We start from the raw sequence: 15665 nt of genomic DNA, 5'->3' as shown, positions 1-15665 counted from the left end.
GTTTAATATTTTACAGGATGAAAAATAACACATTATTTGTTTTTTTCATACTAAACATAAAATACTTAAAATTAAAAATTAAATTGATGCATTTCATAATACTAAAATCAATTCTAGTGATCATCATTAGCTAAATACCATAATTTATGATTACCATAATATACACATAATATAGTGTATAAAAAGATATAGCATGATAACAAAAATTACTGTAATTTTCTAAAAATTAAAGCTATACGTGTTTGAAATCTGCCAGTTATATTTTGTTTACTGATCATACCTTTGGATGTATCTTTAACAAGATTATATACAGGTCTCACAACCCAGGGAACAATATTTGTAAAGTAATGATGAAAAATAGAAAATGTCTAATTGTATGAGCCTCCTGTTTAGTCTACATAATCTGGCATATAATGTAGAGTCAGTCCATGTGCCAGTTAGACGGAATTCAGTTCCTACACTGTAAAAAATATAAAACAACAAAATTCTTGCTTCCCACAAATCTTTTTCCAGATCAGCAGATTTTTACTTGAAATTTGTAAGCATCAAGGGACTTTTGGAAGGTACACATGCAAGTTCAGACATCCCCAGATGTCTACTGTACGTTTCTAATGTTAGTTCAACTGGAGGAAAAAAACATGCTTCTGCACTGGATTTAATGCTAATTTTGAGTAGTCAGCATTTAGAATAGGTGTGAATTTTTGTGGTTAATAAAATTAATAAAATCTGACCACTGTGCCTCCGATGCATTTGGAACGTGTATTTATGACCAGTTATGACAAATGAGATTTTGTATAAATGACCGTACAGCCCAAAATTTTAAAGGGCCAATGAGGGAAACTTTTGTTTTGATGGGTGTGGCTTTACCAAAAATTGTCATGTGACTTTGTAACTAAGGAAGGTATGCACAAGCCACAATGTATTTTTTAACACAATTCAATATTTTAATCTTTTCTTCAAAAAATACACAAAAATACTCTACTATCATGGATATCAAACAATTGCAAACACAACACAGGTTTATATAATGTTAAATATATGATTGGCACAATTATTGATATCCCTATGAATTCATATGAGAAAAATATTTGAAGTATATTCCCATTGATATTTTATATTTTTAGTACACCTGGGTGACTAGGAACAGGAACTTGTTGAAGCATGATTTCATATTTCACAGGGGTATAAATATTAGGTAACACAAAGGCCAGATTCTCATTAATTCATCACAGTGTGTAAGGACAAGAAATATAACTGTGATGTGGTGCAAAAGGTTGTTAAGCATCACAAAATGAAAAGTGTCTGTAAAAATTGAAAATGCCCATTCCCACCATCAGGGCAATATTTAAGAACTTCCCGTCATTAGTAAATATAAAGAATCAACCTGGAAGAAGATGTGTATCTATATGGTCTTAGCGCACTGAGAAAAGAATGTTTTGAGTGGCCAAAATATCTCCAAAGATCACAGCTGTAGAATTGCAGAAGTTAGAAGAAAATTGAATATCAACAGATATTAAATGAACACCTCACTGCCTTTGCCAGAAAGCTTAAAAAAAAATAAAAAATAATGTCCTACCACGGGCATTCCAGTTCCCTGACTTGAATCTCATAGGAAGCCTGTGGGGTGAAATGAAGAGGAGAGTCCACCAGCGTTGACCTCAAAATTTGAAGGATCTGGAGAGATTCTGTATGAAGGCATGGTCTCAGATCCCTTGTCATGTATTCTCCAACCTCATCAGGCATTATAGGAGAAGCTGTTATCTTGGCTAAGGGAGGTAGCACAAAGTATTGACTAAAAGGGTGCCAATATTTGTGCCACATATTTTTGTTGGATATTCCTGTGTTGTGTGTGCAATTCCTTGTAAACCATTCAGGGAAGTTTGCAAGCATGAGCATTCCACTGTGGTATTTGTGTGTCTATAGACACATCTATAGGAAAAAATAGCAAATATTTGTCAATGTCACCTATTATCAGTTATTTAAAGCATCTAACTATTGTAATCAAAATCTTGTGTTCCAGTCGATGATTCTTGAAATAGTTTATTTGAGTTTATATGTTTATTTTTATTCGACTGCCCTCTGACAGAGGCTAACTATCCAAATGGGATCCATCCCAAGAGTGTGGTTTTTTGAACGTATGAGTGGGTCGTGGCATAAGAAAGAAGGGTGCTGTAGAGGTCAGACAGTTTTCGTTTTTGAAGGCTTACAAAAATATTTTTGTTTCTATTCGCAAGTTAGTGCTTTTGGCATTTTGGAATGCACAGTCACACCCAGGATTATATTATGAAATTACAAATTGAATTCTAAGGTTCAGGGTTTTTTTTTTTTCCAAATTAACAAAAGAATGCACTAGTAGTTTCCAGACAACATATATTATATTATATAAATATATATATATATATATATATATATATTTACTCACAGAGTCCATTGCACACCATTCCAAATATTCCAAGCCCGGTGCTAGTAACCAGCAGTTTCCATGTAAAACACTTTCAAAAAGATGGTCAGCACTCCAGGTCTTTAAATAGACAATTTCATTTTATTCAAAGTCAAGTCGACGTTTCAGTCATTACTGACTTTCATATATATATACTGTATATTTTTACATTTCAATATACACTGAGCAGGAGAAATAACATATATTTAATATTTATTTTAATTTTTTTATTTATGCTGATGGCGTTTTCATTCTATTAGCTTTTGATATTGACAAATCTAATTAACATTATACAACCTTACCTTTTCTGTTACCTTATGGCAAGTGCTTGAAGTGTGGGATAAAAAAGTAAACAAATAAAATGTGCCAGCAGGGCAAATTCAAACGAATATTGGGCTTATTAGCTCCACTTCCTTGCCCCATGACACCCCAGATGATATCTGGAATATAGAGCCCATCTAATAAAATACTACTTTCTGCTAAATCAAGCCATAGGTTACTACTTTGATCGGCTCAATAAAGACTAAGTATAACTATTTTTTGTAGCTGACAGCTGTAACACTTTGCACTAGGTATGTTTTGGAGCAGGAGCTCTCTGGGATTGACCTTGAGCTTTAAGATTGTTTTCAGGCTGTTTCAGATGCCAGTGTGGCCTTAGGCAAAGCTCTGCTGAAGGACCTAGTTTATAAATTATTCCAAGTTCTTTATGTCATAATAAAGGAATTCAAGATCTGCTTTTGATCTTTATGTTCTTGCTGAAGGCTAAGAGCTTGTATGGTGTCACCATTCTCTATTCTTTTTAAACCTCTTCGTTTCCCAATGAAAGGATGCTAGTAAAAGGGGTATCTGCAATGTGTCTGGGCACTGAGTACCTGCCAGTTTTGGCTTGTGGACAAGACAGCCCAGTCGGAAGTCTAGTCCCAGAGCTAAAGTGTACTGTTCTTAGGGTAACCTGGTATATAGCTGACTTTTTCCTACTGATTGCATGATTTTTGATTGATCACTTTCTTAAATTTCATATTTGTGAATGGTCTGCTTCAATGCACATATTGAAACCATAAATGGTTACAGCTAATATACCGGAAACTGCCTGGTATATACACAATTTTAAAAGTATATTCAACTGATCCTTTCAGTGGAGGCGTATCTGTCACTGTTATATTTACTTTGCACTAAAAGTATTCTTTTAAAATGTGCAACTTATTGCACTACTTATTGCTGTACTAGTAAAATGGAAAAATCACCTCTCACCACACTGACTATGCATTACGAAGGCGCAAACTAAATGAGGTTTGCCTACAACAAAGGCCAAGACTGCTGTTTGTAATACAATTAAATTAATCTCAGTCAAACCGGCCCGCTATTCTTTTGTGTTTTCTTGGATCCCAAGAGTACATGGAATGCAATGGTTTGGAGGTTATGGAATCAGACCAAGTATTTCTCTACACATAGTATTTATTGTAGGTTAAGAAGGCATAAATGTGACATATTTTGGTAATGTAGCCATCAAATACTTAATGAAAATCTGCTTATCATTATAAGTGCTTATATATATATATATATATATATATATATATATATATATATATATATATATACACACATATATATATATAGAGACACATTAACGGATAGTGATAGTATGTTCTTATTTTTATATATACTTGCCGAGTTGGAAGTGTCTGTCTTCCTTGTCCTGTACATGGTGATTGTGGTTTCAGAATATCTCACCCACTCATGTAATAAATCATTTCAACAACAGCAGTGCCACTCAAGGCACCTGCAAAAACAGACAGAATTCGTAGATTTCCCAAATACAATGTGTTAATGAACAGAATCCAGACCTCACACATAGCAAGACTTCTGAACGCAAGATGTTTTTGTCAGATACACCAGCCTTTCTAGACAAATTCAGTTGAAAATTAGAACTACAGTTGTGTTGGTTCATCCATTTGCCTCTGTTTCATGTGTATGCTCTTTATAATGCTGACACAAAGACAGATTATATTTGGAATCTAGTACTTAAGGAGTTAGGCATTGCAAGTAAACTATTTTTTTAGGATGCTATTAAAGTTATAAGGGCTGTGTATTAATTCAAAGCACAATTTGGTGTTTTACACATAATTTGTGTTTAATTGATAAGCTAATTCAACATCTAAAATGTACACTTGTGTCAAGAGGAGTGAAATAATTTCAGATCCCCTACCCCTCGTCATATGCTTTTCACTTAGGCCTGTATTATAACCCCCAGTCCATAGCCATATTTCCCACCAGTCTGTGTATTGTCCCCCTAGCCCCTACTCATGTTGTCCCCCAACCCCTGTATTTTCTCCCAGTCCCTGTATTGCAATGTTTTCTTTAATCCTTTGCATTCTTTTATAGACTAACATATACATATACACATGGATTCAAATATACATACTCACAAAATTCACATTTACAAATACACACGTATACACAAGAATGCTAACATTCTTTAATTATTTTCATATTTTTTTTTACACTTGCCTATACTATTTTGGCCACTAGCATACTTATACACACACATACACTCTTATTTACACACACTAACATCATTCTGCACACACTAACACACATTAACACACTTCTGCATACACATATTAGCATACATACTAACATACTTTCACACACAAACATACTTTCACACACACATGAACATATTTACACACACTAACATACTCACACACACACACACTTCTTCTTTTGTTGACTCAGGATGGGAAGTCCTCTAGCCGGTCACAGCTCTCTCTCTTGATCCTCCTTGGTTCTTTTATGCTTACTCACTCCCAGCATTCCGACTCAGTGAGACAGTGGGCGCTGGCCTAGTGGTATGGCCGACCTGGGAGGGGGTTTGTGGTGCTAGGGGGTCACAACTTGACAAGAGTCTCCATCATGCAAGTGGGGCCTGTGAAAGGGGCCCCTTTGGAGCCGTGCAGGCCCTGGTGCCTTTTTTCCTTATTTATTTTTTCACAGTATTGTTCAACTATATACAAATGTGTTCTATCCTTATTATAGAAGCAGAGAAAATGGATTAAAAAGGAAAACATAGTAGTACAGTAACTATATGTGAGTTTGTGTTCATAGTTAAATATAACATGGTATTAGAACTTCCGCAAAGGTGTCTTTTCTATACCAGCAGTTGTGCTTCTCCCCAATAAAGCATATCATTTTGAATTATTGCTCTCAGTGACATTTTGGGTTGTACGTTGCAATATGCAATGTATTTATGTAACATAAAGCAATTCTGTTTTCCATATTAGAGTATCTTTTTTTAAAGGCTTAGATTATTCATAGCTTAATACTATTGCTTCCAGGCCTCTGGATCTATATACTTGTGCCAAAAACCCAAGACAGGGTATTTCCAATTAGATCAGAACATTTTTGCAATTAAGATAGTAATAGGAAAGAGAAACAAGGAGGAGAAATCCCAGTCCTTTTTTCCTCCGTTTGCTTTAGATTAGAAATGGGATACAAAATCAACATGCAACATCCCAGATTGTGTTATTTTTTTCTTTTTTCTATTCACAGAAGATAGAATTTCATGGTATTTGGTTTTAGGGCAAAGCTCATCTTCAAGAAGATTCTGCTGTTTTTAATTTGGTATTGTTTATGTAAAATTATTACAGTAAAAAGGCATGAGATTTACAAAGCAATTCCTTGGGTTTAAGACTTATAATGCTGTACCATATGGTGTTGTTGTTGTTTCTAAATCAAGCTGCCTAGTAGGATTTATCTACTCGATGCTTGGTTCAAGGATCAAGGATTTGTATTATCGCATTATCATAGAAGAAAGTAATGGAAAAAACATGATTACTAAACGCGGATGTTTAATGGCAGAACCCACTTGTCACACTAGCCGTACCCAAGTTCTGAGACCTAACATTGCCAGCCAAGTTAATGTAAGAGCATGATATAGTACTTAAAATACATAAACATGAATACAAACAAAATACCGGTATGAACACTGAGTTTATTAACATTAAAATAATGTCTTGCTACTTCTAAAACTGTTTTTCATTTGTTTGTATTTGCCACCATCTGGTGTCTGGTTATGAAATTACAGTAAATACTGTGTGTAAATCGCTAATGACATTTACTTTAAGATTTAAAGATTATTTTGGGATATTTTTTTTTTTTTGCAAATACGCTCAAAAACAGATTCCAGGTCTAGTAAATGTAATATAACTTCCAGTGCCATTAGATGCATCTCTACATAGCACAGGCCAATAATGCAGTTGATAAGTAAATATTTAATATGTTTTTATGCATCATATGTTTACGCTATATGACACTTGACATATGAAACTTAACCTGGTTTCAAGCAGGTGTCATTTGTGTGTCTTTGTACATAAAATAAAACAGAGCAAGTGAAGCATTCCATAGTCACTTCAGAATGTAGCAAACTGAATTAATACATTTGCAACTTGTGAGTACTTTGTAAGGATTAATTACCCAATCATGTAAGTCAGTCTCTAATTTTTGGATGTGATGAAGATATTCAGCTTCAGGCCTCAGAAAATCAATATTTTCAAGCAATTGCAAATGCTAGAAGGATTGCAGTGTTGCTAAATGACCTCATCCTGTACACAAATTACAGATTGATTTATATGATTTGATAATACTATAAATACTATTGAGGCTATATAAATAATATACTAATAATAATACCGGTAAACTGGGATGTTACGATTTCTGTTTATTTTTTAACCAGAATTAGCATGTACAGGAATAAGAGTACATAAAAACTTGATCATTCTTCTACAGACGCAGTTTGCAGTGTAATATGCTAAGTCATGTTTTCTGATTTCTTTACAATTATTATTTTTTTTAATTTCCTTTAGGCATATCCTTGTGTTAGTGACAAAGAATGTGAAGTTGGAAGGTACTGCTACAGTCCTCACCAGGCTCCTTCTTCCTGTGTGCTTTGTAGAAGAAAGAAGAAACGTTGTCACAGAGATGGAATGTGTTGTCCTGGGAATCACTGTAACAATGGTGAGACTTTGGGATTTATTTTGAAATTTTAGTGAAAATAACAGTCATGGTATACAGGTTTATCATAAATTACAAAGCAATGTTACAGTTCTGAATATGAATATGTTACTTATTGGCTTACTTACACTTCTGAAAAATAATCATTAACCCCCCCTTTCCTGATCGCACCCTTTTCCTAGTTCACAATTATGTACATAGTTAAGTGATTTCTAGTCCCTTTGCATTCTTGCACCTTAACTCTGTTTATTCGTCCCCAAGAGTCTAGACAGCTAGATCCAGTAACATAATCCACAGAAGAAGCAAAAGGCTAGGTAGTGATGGTTGAAGGAAAAGCAGGGGTGGGGAGGACTCAGGGACTGGGGCTAATTCTTTAACCCCTTGATGACAATTGCCGGTCCGGGCACGTCACGGAAAAACATGTCGTTAACGACAAATGATAAAACGGGTAAAAAAAATCGATCCGTGATCGATTTTTTTACCCAAACGGCGTTGCTGTAATGCCTCGACCTCGAGGCATTCAGCAACGCCATGATCGGAATCAGGGGCCATGTCTGGCCCCTCCCCGGGGCGTCAACATCCGCCATACAATGTATGGCGGCGGACGCTCGTTTTAAAAGCGTTTAGGTGGCGATCAATGATCACCTCCTAAACTTAAATGGTGTCGCTGGAATGCCTCGATCAGGAGGCATCCAGCGACACCAAACACTTACCTCTTGATGGACTGTGACCGCTCCGGAGAGCGGTCACAGCCGCAGCTGCCGGTGATCTTCGCCATCAGCAAGATGACGGCGGCCCGGGAAAAAAAATAATAAAGATGAAAAGGTTCGCTAGACGGTCTCCAGACCCTCTAGAGAACTCTGGCTCCACTTGCAGGTTGAATACAGGTACTGCATTCAACCATGCAAGTCAATGGCGCCCAGCTTTCTAATCACAGTGTGATTAGAAAAAATAAATTAAAAATATAGTAAAAAAAAATAGTAAAAAACCAGTAAAATGTAAAAATTATTTCCCTCTGATGTCACTATCAGGGGAACCTTCAAGTTGAAAAAAAATGTTAAAAATGTTTTAAAAAAGGCAAAAAAAAAATTAAAATATATATATAAAAAATATATTTTTGTGAGCAAGTCCTAAAATTAGCACATTAGTTTAAAACAATTCTCGCATGGAAAGAGTTAAAATACTGGCATATTAAATGCCCATGGGGTGTCTACTTTTAAAAAATGTATGATTTGATGGGGTAAATTGAATTGGCCGGATTCAACAATGTCCCAATTAACACGGGGGGAAGGATGGCCACACATCTAATTTCCAATTAAAAAAATGCACACGTACCAAATGTGGCCTTTTAGTTCCCCCCAAAATGACAAACCCATGAATGTGGGGTATCACTGTACTCAGGAGATGTTGCTAAACACATATTGGGGTGTCGTGTGACAGCGGCATATACCAGGAGCTGTAAATTCATACATAAAGTAGGTGTGTGTGGGAAAAATACACACACAAAAATACTACTGCAAACTTTGAAAAAATGCTGGTGGTAAAATGTGTGCATGCAAAGAGTTAAAATACCAGCATTTAAAATACCCTATGGTGTCTAGTTTTCAAAAATATATGGTTTTGTTGGGCACACTGAAATGGCCCGGCTCAAAGATGTACCAAATAGGGCATGGGCAGTGGATCCCCAAATGCCAAAGTTCAACATTGAAAATGCGCATGCCCCAAATGTGGCCCTTTTGCCCCCAAACAGCCAGGCAAAATCATTCATGTGGGGTATCACTGCGCTCATGAGATGTTGCTGAACACATATTGGGGTGTTTTGTGATAGTGACATATACGAGAACTTTTTAATTGATACCTGAAGTAAAATGTGTGTGAAAAAACAAATGCAAAAAAATGACTACCACAAAGTTTGACAAAGACTGGTGGTAGATATGGTGCATGGAAAGAGTTAAAATACTAGCATTTGAAATACCCTGGGGTGTCTAGTTTTCAAAAATATATGGCTTTATTGGGCATACTGAAATGGCCCGGCTCAAAGATGTACCAAATAGGGCATGGGCAGTGGATCCCCCAAAATTCAGTAGAATTAGTGCTTGGAAAGGGTTAAAATACTAGCATTTGGAATACCCTGGGCTGTCTAGTTTTTAAAAATATATGACTTGATGGGGTAAATTGTATTGGCCGGCTTCAAAGATACCCGAAATGGCACATGGGGGGAAGAATTACCAGATTTGGAAAAAATGGCTTTGAAATAGCAAAACGCTACCTGTACTTAATGCTCCATAACGTGCAGAAAAAAGCAAAAAAACATAAAAACATTGGGTATTTCTAAACTCAGGACAAATAGTAGAATCTATTTAGCAGGTTTTTTCATTACCTTTTATAGATGAGTAAAAGATTTTTCAACTAAAAGTTAGAAACAGTCATTTTTTTCTAAATTTTCATAATTTTATACTTTTTTTAATAGTAAATAATATGATACAATCAAAACAATGTCATCTAAAGAAAGCCCTTCTTGTCCTGAAAAAAACAATATCTAATGTGTGTGGGTTCAGTAAACGGGAAAGAAGAAAATTACAACTAAACACGAGTAGCGCAGAAATGTTAAAACGGCCATTGTCACGAAGGGTACAAAAAGTAAAATCAGCCTTTGTCACGAAGTGGTTAAACAGGGCCGGTCTAAATTGGGAGCAAAGTCAGGAGCATAATGGGTTATGTGACACGACAAAAATCTCATACCACGTGCAAGCAGGGATACAAACAGTCTGCGTGCAGAGTGATTTTAAAAAACTGAGTGCGAGTGTGTGTTACTTCCTAGTTGGTGGGGTGTGGGCCTCATGGATAGTGCTGGACCTCGCCAATAAAATAATAATACCAGTGTTGTAAAGTGTATTGTCCATCTCAAAAAACAAACACATACTCTATGTAGTTCATTAACCAAAAAGGGCCAACTAGACTACCCCACGCATCACAAAAAGCTTTGGGTCTTTTAGGGGAGGTATTACCAAAAAGAAAGCTTTGATAGATTGAAGAACAAGACAGTATTGGTTAGAGGAACATGCAAGCCTTTCCAGTAGCTGTATTCCATCTCTTTCTTTTAGCCTAGATTGTCCTAAAATGCATAGCCCAGCCACCTTAGGTCATCATCAGGAGTGATGCTTCAAGGTGGCTGAATGGGCTAAAGTCCCAAGTCAATTTTGAATTACCCAGTCTGGGAAAACATTATTATGGGAGAAATAAAATATGTGGGAAAGCCCACAGTATACCCATAGAAACGGTCATGGGCTCATGGAGTGAATGCATATATTGTTTCCTTGTAGCTCAACACACAATTTAACATACATGTAGATATTAATTGAATTATAAATTAATAACTGATATGTATACAGATCTTATTGTCAAAGCTGACTTAATATAAAAAATGGGGGGGCTTGGGTATAACTGGAAGACAAGAGGTTCAAGGAGAGAATGCTAAATTACAAGGATCTAAGGTTCCTTCTATAGACGTAAACAACCAAGTGTTTATAGCTGTAGTTGACTCCAGTGACACTTTATGAATCTAAATAGACAAAGTAAAATATGATGCAGTCTAAAAAATTAAATTCATGCATTCTAAAGCATCTCCACATGTTTTTCCGATGGAACAATTTCAAAACGCTATTCAATGTTTTTCAACAGGACAAATGTGTTCAGTCTTATCCATTTCCCTGGTGGTGATTACTGTCCTCCTATATGAGATGCAAAATTTTGCCTTTTCTCACATCAGAGGCAAATAAGTAGGATCGGTTAATTTGATTTAAATGGAGAACAAATGGAATATTTGTCTTCTTTATAGGTCTTCTTTATGTTCATCTCTGGCTCTCTCAGAATCTCATATAATGAGAGGACGTATAACTTCTATAAAAAGCGAAGAGACAAAAATGCGCCTGGAATTGTATAAAAACACAGTGATTGGTATCTAGTTTTGGTGCAGCCATCAGCACTTCCTCATTTATTGTAATTCAAATGCTGTGTTATGCAGTTGACATTCCAAGTCATGTTTTGCCTGGCTTGTACACAACTCAACAAAAAACCCAGTCGTGGCTTTTCCTACACAGAAACTGGCTTGCCCACCACTGATTCAAAGCATCTTTTCCCAATCAACCATTGATTCAACCTTTTTTATTTTTGCACTTTTACGTGACATGATCACATATAAGTTATATATATATATAGAAAAGTTAAAGTGTTATGTTACTAAATGCGATTGAAAAATAATAAATGCCTAATGTATGGTTTCGTTATCCAGGTGTTTTTGTCAAGCTTACTTAATTTTTATGATAAAGGACACAACATGTATGCTCATTACTTCTGTTTATTTCTTTGCCAAAGTGCTTTCATATGAACTACAATCATGTATGTAAAACATTCGCATTGTTCTGATAAGACTATTCTGCCCTGTTCAACACAGAATCTGACTGCAAATAGCATTACGGGAGCACATCATTGATCCAGTAATGATGTAAAGGCTGTCCAAAGTATTTGTTACTTGTAAAACAAACAAGTAAAAGTTGTGAAAGTGGCACAAAATTGTCAAATTATAGTGGCACATGGGGGTTGTGGAATATCCCCATGCCCTCTTTGCCAGGCTTTCCTACCCAACATTGTCCCTCCTGGATAGAAAGGAATCGTGTCTGTTAAGACACTTTAAACCTGAAATAAAGAAAAAGTCAATGATCAGTTTCACAATGATTCCAACATTCCAATATTTGTTATGACAATTGCAATCTTAAATATTAAACTAGATTCTTTGTATATTAACAATGATTGTATATTGTCTTACTTCATTTAATTGTTTTACTGTTTGACATGTGCTTCTAATAATGGAATGCACGTGTGTGTGTTTAATAAGAATGGTTGTGCAAAGTCTTCTAAAATCAGCCTAGAAGCAATTGTAGAACTTTTCGAAACAAAAGACACAGTGATAATAAAAAATAACCTTTATTTAGTTGAGATTACAACTTTTTCCTTTATGGGGTTGATTGTCTAAATTCTGCTCGTTTAAATCATGTCCATGTGCAGCACTGAGTATTCCCATTATTATTATTATTATTATTTTTTGCTTTAAGTTTAATGCAAATCTGAATGTGTATTAACTCAAAACCTGTTGCAGCACTAACTCAACTTGCAACACTAACTCAACTTGCTAGGTTCTAGCTCATACAGCCAGGTTTGATGATTTAAACCTTAACCACTAAGCAAATTTAGTTTGGATCTAGGAGCCAGCCAAAATAGGCAGGAGACAGTTGTTCCTCAGTCATATTTTTATCTTCATATATTTAAAGTATTGGTTATACCCCCCCCTTCCTTCTCTATTCTAATTGTTCAAATTATAAGTCCATTTAATATAAAATATTACATATATCATATTTAAGTAAGCTAAAGATAATAAAGTTATCTGACAAAATAAATGTAATAAATAAAAGAAAATATTTTTAATAAAGTAATGATCAATACATTAAATATTTAGCAAATAAAATATTTATTATTCATAATCCATTTAATAAAGAACTGATACATTAGTGAAACCTTAATCCATTTAATACGCTGATAAATGAATATGTAAAATTATTAGTAAATCAAGTTAGTAATGAATTGATAAATATTACATTGATGAATTATTATCATTTATTGTTTTATATATCACCATCATATTCCATATTCCACGATCTTACAATCTAGAATAGATTGTAACTAACATATATGCTTACACACTCTAAAGCCATACAGTAACAGACAAACATGCTAACATCATATGCTCAAAAACACTAACAACTTACATTAACACACACTAATATATACATACACTATATGCTGTATACACTCACATTATAGATACAAGATACTAGATTTTAGATATGCAATTTTTAGATGGTATATTTTTACACTTGCATTTTAACAATGGACAAAAAACATTATTGTTTGCATTGCTTATTTTTTTCTAGGTATTTGTATTCCTGTTGCTGAGACAATCTTGACTGCCCATATACCAGAACTAGAAGGACGTCCTAAAAATCCTAAAAAGAATGGTCCCGTCACTAACAAGGATATGGGATGGCAGAATCTCGGAAAGCATCATTCTAAACTCCCCCATATAAAAGGTAAATCATTTGTTTGATATTATTTTTTACTATTTTTACTTTCATACATAAAAATATGTATACATGAAATATGAATACTTAAAAACAGCATTATCTCATGATAAATTAAACATACAGGACCAAATGTCCTATGTGGTACGCTATTCACTTGTCTACGTTTTACTTTTTCTTAGATTTAACAAATAAAACAAAATAGGCGTATCGCTTTTTTATTACTACTAATTTAGTCTGTTTTTCAATCTATTAACTTGACTTATCATAAAGTGTAATTCTACCTAATCTATTTAATGCATTGTATGCATCAAATATGTACACAGCATTATTTTTAATCAGGTTATTTGAATTATGAAATTATGTTGGTTATGTTACTCAACATAACTTCATGGTGAAAGTAGGGAACCTGCAATTACATAAAGAGAACTGCTTACTTGTTTTAGTGTAAAAACACTGATATAAATTTGAAATACACACTACAAGATATAGATATAGTGGACTTATAAGGGATTTTTCATGAGATGTGTTTTGTTTAGGAGAGACTACAAAAATAGACAAGAATAAATTTACCTTTACATAAGATTATTGGGAAATTTCATGTGTTCATGTGAGCTATTATTATAACTATATGCTAAAAAATAAGAAAAATAAATCAAATTGCTTGTTATTCAATTGCTTGTTATACCTACTTTAGGTATTATGATTTCTAATTTAATATACCTCAAGTACTAAGCCAGTATCACAACCTCATGCTGACGAGTCCCATTAAGGATGAAACATCCATGGGTGGTGATCTTTCAAGGGCTCCATGTATAAAGTGGATATAGAGGCAAAAGGTGATCATTGTTTACCTTATTTGCATGCGCCTACCCGGAATCCCTTGTGGTGTTGGCAGCACCATGTGATTTTTGAGGAAAAAACAAGCCTTCTGGCTTCTCTGGTGTCTGTAGATGAGTGTTTAATAATGCTTCTACCACCCCCTTAATTTAATATACTACAGAAATATGCGTATGTTTGTATATTGCTTCTTGGTGGCTTATACTTTTTAGGTAAACTAAAAATCATAAGGCAAAAACCATTTGTCATGAGTCTTCATTCACCAGCACTGATTATACAAGTTTATAAAATCTACTTCCATTTCATTAAACCATAATGTGAAAGAATACTGTTAATCTTGACTTGGCAGTAGAGTGATATAAAACTCCCAACTAGACTGATTGATGTGACACTTTAATACCTTTCTTGTAGGACATGAAGGAGACCCCTGCCTCCGATCAACCGACTGTATCGAAGGCTTCTGCTGCGCACGTCATTTTTGGACCAAAATTTGTAAACCTGTATTACACCAAGGAGAAGTTTGTACCAAATTAAGAAAGAAAGGCTCCCATGGTTTGGAGATATTTCAGCGATGTGACTGCGCTAAAGGGTTGTCTTGCAAAGTATGGAAAGATGCCACATATTCTTCAAAATCTAGACTGCACATCTGCCAGAAAATCTGAGCATTTGTTAAAGAAACTGTTGTTACAACAGACTGTGAGGTTACAGAAAGGTACAGAAAGGACAAATGCAGTATGGACTTTGGTACCGAGAACAAACACTGAAATGAAAGGAAAAACTTTGAACTGGACCTAATGGAGCTTTTTACTAATGTAAATAATTTGCGACTCCAACATTTCGTACAAATGACATTTAATATTTTAACAGTGCATGCCCACTGAATTTAAAAAAAAAATGTATGAGTATTAATAATTTTTAAGTAATCTGTGTTTGTGTATACTGTTTCATTATGTGGACCCTTTGAAATTCCAGAGTCTAGATGTATGTCTCATTGAAGCATGAGTGTTGTAGGTACTCTATATACTTCGCAAATATGTGATAATAATAAGAATCAAATCAACCAGGCATGGATAGAGTGGACAAAGCAGTGGAGAGAGGAAGAATCCATCTGGGGAAGCCTATATTCTCCCCCAGCCAGTGTTGTTTAAGGTACCTACAGAGAAAACTATTCACCAGGTTGAAGCATTTATTGCTAACTGATTCTTTGCTTACTCTTCACTCAAATGGTTAATGAAAACCCT

At 34.8% G+C, this 15665-nt stretch overlaps 1 protein-coding gene across 2 annotated transcripts in view; it reads left to right on the top strand.

Annotated features, from left to right (window-relative positions):
* The window catches only part of LOC149289314 (dickkopf-related protein 2-like), a 41852-nt gene extending 26766 nt beyond the window's left edge, over nt 1-15086 (top strand). For both annotated transcript variants that reach the window (XM_089490796.1, XM_089490795.1), the window contains 3 exons: nt 7303-7453; nt 13438-13593; nt 14836-15086. In XM_089490796.1, coding sequence (XP_089346922.1) covers nt 7303-7453; nt 13438-13593; nt 14836-15086 — 558 coding nt within the window. The remainder of the gene's footprint in view (nt 1-7302; nt 7454-13437; nt 13594-14835) is intronic.
* Nucleotides 15087-15665: the final 579 nt, after the last annotated feature.

Source organism: Sceloporus occidentalis, unplaced genomic scaffold, assembly GCF_023333645.1.
Source record: "Sceloporus occidentalis isolate IW3139 unplaced genomic scaffold, rSceOcc1.0.p SCAF_46, whole genome shotgun sequence".
NCBI classification, from domain to species: domain Eukaryota; kingdom Metazoa; phylum Chordata; class Lepidosauria; order Squamata; family Phrynosomatidae; genus Sceloporus; species Sceloporus occidentalis.
The sequence above is the reverse complement of the archived record's forward strand: the minus strand, read 5'-3'. Positions and strand labels throughout refer to the sequence as shown.